Source organism: Sphaeramia orbicularis, chromosome 16 (assembly GCF_902148855.1).
Source record: "Sphaeramia orbicularis chromosome 16, fSphaOr1.1, whole genome shotgun sequence".
In the NCBI taxonomy this organism is placed as follows: domain Eukaryota; kingdom Metazoa; phylum Chordata; class Actinopteri; order Kurtiformes; family Apogonidae; genus Sphaeramia; species Sphaeramia orbicularis.
This window is the reverse complement of record NC_043972.1, coordinates 31,084,537-31,092,179: the sequence shown is the minus strand read 5'-3', so window position 1 is coordinate 31,092,179 and position 7,643 is coordinate 31,084,537. Positions and strand designations below refer to the sequence as shown.

The window sequence follows — 7,643 nt, the reverse complement described above, 5'->3', positions numbered from 1 at the left end:
TAATAATTTATGCACCCTGATTAACCCGTCTGTAAAATGAAATGTGCGAAAGCAGACAGATGAAAGTTTTAATTAAATATTTTGACCCCATCATATGAATCTATAAATTATGTCATCAAATGTCAACTGTTATCAGAACATTAAAAGATGATGTGACAATCAGGGGAGATACAAAAAAAACACAAATGCAACACTTAAAGGTGGGGTGGGAGATGTTTTCCTGGAGCATTTTTTACTATATTTGGTTTTGGGAGAACGTCTGAAGAAAGGGGTTTGGACTTTTGAATTGTGTATTTTCAAAATGTAGCTCGCTCGAACCATTTTTCTAAGATCTCCTACCCCACCTTTAAATCCAAAAAGTACATGACTATGTCAAAAAATGCACTGTGTCTTAGTGGTTTTAGATGAATGAATGAATGAATGAACGGATTAAAACTACTTCAGTATTTCACTGTGCCACAATCATGTTACTAGGAAACACTGCGATTCCAAAAACAAAAAAACCTATGAAGGAATTCTTTCTTAACACATTCTAATTCAAAGGCTTTTCTTCCCATGAATCAAACTAATTTTCTTAAGGTTCAGACATTACTCTTCTGCATTTTGAAAGAAAAGCAGTCAAACCGGTCTTCAAGTTTCTTTGAGTATGTTTTCATTTTTCACATTGTACTATTTTTATGCCTCTCCATTTTTGTTTGACTCAAGCTTTTACAGGATGAACTTGCTGTCACAGTCAAGTGCCAAAAATGTTATCATATGCCATCCTCTTTTCACTTCCTCCCTCTCTTGCATCACCTCCACCCTCCTGTTTTCATTCCAGTTCTTTCTCCACCTCAGCTTTCTACTGAGCTTTCCAGATTGCAATCTTGCCATCACGGCATGCCGAGCCACTCAGGACGTAGCGATCCTCAGCAGAGCAGAGTGTCTGGATGCTGTCTGAATGTGCCTGCAGTTCTTTTACCACAGTGTGGGTCTCTGAGTCCACCACCATCACCTGACTCCTCAAATGACCATCAAAATGACCTCCAACACCGCTCCAGCCGTGACAGCCCACCCAGATCTGAGGAGACAAACAACAGGTTGAGGAAAGATATCAGAGGGGAAAAGAAACAGAGAAAAACATAGAACTGAAATAGAAACTATTTCATCTACACAGTTAGCTTAGAAAAGGTAGCTTAAAAGACTGCAAGTAGAAAACAGTGCACAAATGTAAATATATACACTGTTGGCCATAAAGTGGGAATAATGTTTTTAGACACATTCCTCTTTTTATTCTTATTTATACACATCAGTAATCACCTTTGACCTGGTGCAATGATTACATACTGAGTCCCAGTTACACTTTATCTATCAAGAATAAATCACATCACAATCATTTCATGAAAAAAGCCAAAAAATTTGGGGGCAACAGTGCATATATATATATATATATGTACATATATATATATATATATATATATATATATATATATATATATATATATATATATATATATTATATATATATATATATATATATGTACATATATATATATATATATATATATATATATATATATATATATATATATATATATGTACATATATATATATATATATATATATGTACATATATATATATATATATATATATATGTATATATACACAGAGAGAGAGAGAGGGAGAGAGAGGGAGAGAGAGAGAGTTCAGTATCTAATAGGGACACAGAAGAACTTGCACAAATCACACTAAACATTTCCATCATGATTCCACTTTGCTTCCTCTATAAACAGCATCTTTCCTTTTTACCATGAAGCCATTATTTAAGTATTTATAAAGTTTATTGATAGGGACAATGCAGAACTTCTACCTGTTACAAACAAGCTGTAGTAACTGATGATTCACATAAAGAGATTATAGCTATTGCTAGTTTCCATCTCAAATCCCTTGTCAGGCTTTTAGTAGAGAAAAAAGAGAAAGAAAGAAAAAGAAAGAAAGAAAGAAAGAAAGAAAGAAAGAAAGAACATTCAGCATATGTTTACCATGTAACTGCAAATGCTGACCACACACCACAGAAAGAAACAAACTAGTTATCCATCTTCTGTTATGTATTTTGAGAGCCGCGATCACAGTTTACCTTATCCTTGACTTGAATCATACAGGTGACTCCTGAACAACCAGACAGTGAGATTGTCTTAAAGGGACGTCTGTTGTAGTTAGTGTACCACAGAGACAGCTCTCCTGAGTCTGAAGAACCTGTCCACAACTCACCCCGCTGCAAAAAAAAAAAAGTATGCACAATACACTATATTGTAAGTATAACGCACTGCCATCAGAAGTAAATGAAGACTCAAAATACATTTTTTACTGTTGTGGGTGAATAGCAAGTGAACACCAACATCTTTGGTGAAAAATTAAGACGTTAATAATAAACTATGAGAGCATTTTTACATAGGAAATATGACAAAAAATATTCTTACATTTATTCAATTGTTTGATAGTTTGGGTTTTTTAATTCAAAGTATTTATTGTCATATGCACATTACCATAACAGGTTTCCCTGTACAATGAAATTCTTTCTTTGCTGTCCTCAGACTATGACATATTAAAGTGGAATTGTAGTAGGTAACAGGTGGTATGCTCTCAGTTTGGAGAAGCAGATAAGACAGCACTAGGTAAAGCAGTGAAAATACAGCCTGGGCAGCCACCTGGTTTTCTCCATGTATTCAATGGGTTCTATGCACAGGTCATATCTGATGACCATGAAAAGATGACAAACTGCATTTTACACCAATTATTTACATGGATGAGTGGATCAACAAGTATTCAACATTTTATATCAGTAGATGATTTTGGTAGATGGTGGATGTTTGGGTCTTTATGGGTTAAATGACGTTGGTTTTTTCAGGGGACTAAAATAGGCTTTGCTTCTATGTTCATCCATAGCCGTACATTGTATGGCTTCCTTAGCAGTATCCCTTCTTCTCCAGACTAGGGCTGACTCTGGTCTCTTGCTGGTTCTACACTGACTGTAAATAAGTACCTCATACATACCCACTTCAAAAAATCCAAACTAACCCTATTGTGTACTGAATAAGAAATGCCAAGTCACCTCTGGGATCACAATAAAGCTGCTGAAGTTTCTGGGGATGTTTTGTAGGTCGTCGGGAAGCGGCATCCTTCTTTGTGGTGTTCCACTTCTTTTCAGCTCCACAATACCATCAGTACAACCTGAACAACAGACAGACGGTATTAGTTTCAATTTTTTGGGGAAAGGTATTTTAGAAGTAATGGCAGACAGTGTTTCTTCTATTTTAAGAGGTTACACTTACAGCACCACAGTGTGCCTTCATGGATCTGTATGGAGGAGAGACGTGCACAGCTGAGGTGGAGCTGACGCTTCACTTTAAGGGTGGATGAATCCCATTGCAGAATTGTCCCATCACAGCTGCACGAGAACGTCTGGTGACTGGAAAACGGAGAAAATGAGGCCAGCTGAAAGCCTTCGTCTGATCACTTGGAGTCACTTTTACTGTGAAGTATTGATATTGTCTACCTGTGTTCTCTCGTGTCCACTGTGAGTCCCGTCACCTCGTGTCTGTGTTCAGTGAGCTGTTTGTTGCAGGACATGCTGTGGGTGTCGATGATGTAGATTACAGAGTCCTGAGATCCTATCCACACCTGCTCCTGGACCAATCCCAGCATGCAGTTCTTTAAGACACAGAATAAGGATTCTTAGTTAAACTGCACTTTATACTATAAAAAAAATAACTCTGTCACAGATGCCATGTCATAGGTTATTGAGCTCTGATAGTAATCAACAGCAAATACTGCAAATGTGTAAAGGGAGAGGACTGATAACTATAATAAAAATAATACACAAGTGGATGGATGGATACATGCATGATTGTGTAGTGAGAAAAAGTCACAATAATGCTGCATTCATGTCACATCACATGAACTGTCATTATGAGCAGCAGAGTGGGAGAAACATAACTCCAATTCAGAAATATAGGGCATATCTCAGTTACAAATCTTGCACTACATGTTTCAAAATATTGTCATAAACCATCAGTGTATTAGACTTACAACACTGACAGATAAGCCCTCCTATTATCCTCAAATATTACTAACACATTTTGCCCTTGGGGTTAATCTGATCCCAGAAATATTTGCCTCCAGAAAATGAAGGAAAATTGTTGACCAAGTTTTTGTGTCAGGCACTTTGTTTTTTGAATACATGAGAAAATATGAGAATATTGTCTCCCCCTCCCCCATGTCACGTTAGCACCAAAAATGGAAAACTATGGTCCCTCTACTCACTTCAACAAGGTAGACGTGCTGCTAAGAGTGTGTCCCACCAGACACACAGTCAGCCATGTTGAAGACATAAAGTCATTATTCGAGCTCTTCATGTAACCATCAATTGAAAATATTGTACTTGAGATGATAATTTTAGAGGGGAGGCATGTGTAGTTGGAAGGATTTGGATGTGATCAACTCACAAGCCAACATTGGCTTCCTTATTTTGGCAGAAGTTCACAAACAAGTTGTTTCCCACATGCCCACACCACAACAAGTATCAAAGTTCTGGTGGGAATAGTTGTTTTCCCCACCCCCTGTTGTGTATCAACTCAAAAGTATCAACTCTGCACCTGCAGGTGTGGGGATGTTAGGTCACACACACAGACAAGTTTTACAAAGATAAAACAGCTTAGGGTCAAACTGACCCCAGAGGAACACCACTGTGTGAAATATGTGTTCAGCACCTTGAAAAAAAATACGATAATTTTGTGCTTAATCAGTTGTCCCCATCAAATTAGAAAAAGTCATGAAATATGAAGCAAAAAAAAGTCATCTATTATTTTTTGAAAGATAAACACTGAATGGGGTCAAATTGACCCCAAGGATAATACGAGGCTTAAATGTTTGCTTATAACAATGAACCTCTTAAAGTGTTCAGTTTGACCCAAACAGATGTGATCACTATGATTTGTTCTGCTGTGTTTCTGTCATAGCAACAGTACTTTTAATACACTATTGGTTATTTAAACAGGCCTGAACAAGGAGAGCTATAGTGAACTGAAGTGTGATGATCAGTGCTTTGCTTGTTTAAGTTAAAACCCAATAACCCTGTCAGGTCTTTTACAAGTGGGTCCTCACTCGCTGCAGTATCTATCCGAATACTAAAATGGAAAACTGGATCGTCTAAGCACAGGATGAATATTCAGTAGTCAAATATCTCAGCCATATGTCTCCTCACCAGCTGTGATTCTCCAACCATGATGCAGTCCTCCAGCATGGACCAGCTGGCTGCATCAAACACAACCACTCGGCCACCACTCAGAGCCACCCACAGCTTTGGATTGATCTCACTGCCTGAGCCGTTACAAGTCAACTGACCTGAAGACAGAATGGGAGATGTCACTTATTATTATTATTATTATGGTGGGTGTCTTTTTACATCCTCAAAGGCCATTAGAAAAATTGAAGAGTTATTTTCAGGACTTAAGCTCACACTCGCTTCACACTTTAAATGTGCAATGCTCTTATTTTTATCCCCTGTTAAATATTGGGTTATCTGCTGTATTTAACGCCTTTGACTGCTGAGTAACGGTTTAATCAGTAGCTTGGAGTTGCCTTTGTTCTCACAGTGTAAATAAATGGCAGCCACTACCAAGTCATCTATCACAGCACAGTAAGACTAATGAGGTTATGTGGATTAGGTTCACTGAAGTTAACTATAAAACAAGAATCTACGGACATTGACCCCCCCCCCTCTGAATCTCAGTCTGCCTCAACTGGTTTCAAGAAAATATTTTATTGAATGCTGTATTAATATACAGTCATGAGTACAAAAATCTAAATCTTCATTAATTTCTATCAGGTTCTAATATGTAAAATACAGAAAATCACACCAAACTGATATCAAAGACTGAGGTTTATAAAAATACTTTCATCCTTTTTGCTTTCTTTTGTTCCACCTGTTCTTACTCTGACCTGAATGTTCATTTGGACAAGGGAAAACAGTGGACCATGGGGAACTTGTGACTGCACAACAAATAGACAGCAGACACATTTCTATACAGCAAATTACATAGAAAAAGCAATACAGATAATAAAAGGCACATGATTCAGTATGTGGATGTACTTGACACTATTTCCACTTAATTGCAATTCGATCCACATTATAGAGCCCACAGAGAGATGAGAGCGTCATGATATAAGACTATGCATGTCTTACTACTCATTCATTTGCCTTTACAAAATACACATAAGATATATTCAATACAACAGTCGTGCGAATAAAACCAGTTCACAAGTTGCGTGTGCGAAGGTGATGGTGTCCTCCCCGCCTCGGGCTCTGTGTGCTTGGCTCCACCCCCCACAGCCACATTAATTTAAATTAATTAATAGAAACTCGGATTGATATAAATTGATATAAATTATTATAAATACTGAATTATTTAACCCATTTTTACTGGTATTGTGGCTGCCTCCACCGCTGCTGCTGCCACAGTAAAAACAAATAAGACTATTCGTATTATTACTATATATTGTTGGGTCATCATTATTATCATTATCATTATTATAATAATTATTTGCACTCTCACCCCCCCACTTTCATCCACCACAACCCTTCCCTTTAACCTATTGCCCCAAATCAATCCATATTGTTTAGTTACTCTTGACGTTTATTATCTTTTTCATTGTAATATGATGTTGTCATTGTTGTTGATCGTCATTGTTTTTTTGTTTGTTTGTTTACTTGCTCGATTTGTCTTTTATTTGTTGTTGTTTTTTCTTTCCACTATGTCTCGTTAAGTGTATCACTAACTAAAAAAAAAAAAAAAAAATTGAAGTTGCACCTGGTGTGTATAGCAGCACATGTACAGTCTGAGGTTCAGAAAGGCCCAGTGATGGGTTGATCTTGTGTTTAAGCGTCTCAGATGTCGTTTTAGGCACCATCATGGGCACTGGTGAAAGACAAACAATGATTTAATATGATAAAACTGTTTTTTTCTGTCCGATGTAAGAAAGAAACTGAAGAAAAAGTTGAAGAAAGAGTGAGCTTTCACCTTCATGTCTGATTTTGTCAAAGTAGGCGAGTTTTGAGGCAGCACTGATGGACTTCTGGGTCTGCAGGGAGCCCATGACAGCATCCATTAACAGGGTGTTTGTCAGAGCCTGAGTCATGTACTGAGGGTCCTAGAGAGACCAGAAATGAGCTAAATGACATGTCTCTGTTGGGTGATTTATCATTAACAAGTGGGACAAAACCAAACCACTTGAACATTATTCATAACAAGTTTGTTGAATTAAATGTGAATATGTGTCAGGATCCCCCTGCTGACTTTGTCGTACCTTGTGTTGGTCGGCCATCTTGCGTCCAGCCCACATCTCTTTGACCAGGAGGTTCCAGAGTTCAGTCTCTGACTTCAGATTGGCCTCAAACACCTCAGGCCTGCTGGTGGTCTGGATACGAAGAGATGGAATCCGAAGAAGAAGAAAGGGGGCTGAGGAGATCTTTACCTCCTGCAGATAGACAGCAAACAACAAAATTCAGACAAAAAAGAAGACTCATTATGAGATTTTACTTAATAACAGAAATGAAGTTAAAAAAAAGCACCAACAATATCTATAAGACCCAAATAAACAGATA

At 37.5% G+C, this 7,643-nt stretch overlaps 1 protein-coding gene across 4 annotated transcripts in view; it reads right to left on the bottom strand.

The window, feature by feature from the left end:
• Window positions 1-54: 54 nt before the first annotated feature.
• The window catches only part of LOC115435915 (DENN domain-containing protein 3-like), a 29,322-nt gene continuing 21,733 nt past the window's right edge, over window positions 55-7,643 (bottom strand). For all 4 annotated transcript variants that reach the window (XM_030158542.1, XM_030158540.1, XM_030158543.1 and 1 more), the window contains exons 20-28: window positions 7,346-7,516; window positions 7,060-7,189; window positions 6,850-6,957; window positions 5,244-5,383; window positions 3,537-3,691; window positions 3,313-3,449; window positions 3,093-3,211; window positions 2,118-2,255; window positions 55-1,060 (exon numbers count right to left, since the gene is read on the bottom strand). In XM_030158542.1, the coding sequence (XP_030014402.1) occupies window positions 842-1,060; window positions 2,118-2,255; window positions 3,093-3,211; window positions 3,313-3,449; window positions 3,537-3,691; window positions 5,244-5,383; window positions 6,850-6,957; window positions 7,060-7,189; window positions 7,346-7,516 (1,317 nt within the window). In that variant the 3' untranslated portion in view covers window positions 55-841. The remainder of the gene's footprint in view (window positions 1,061-2,117; window positions 2,256-3,092; window positions 3,212-3,312; window positions 3,450-3,536; window positions 3,692-5,243; window positions 5,384-6,849; window positions 6,958-7,059; window positions 7,190-7,345; window positions 7,517-7,643) is intronic.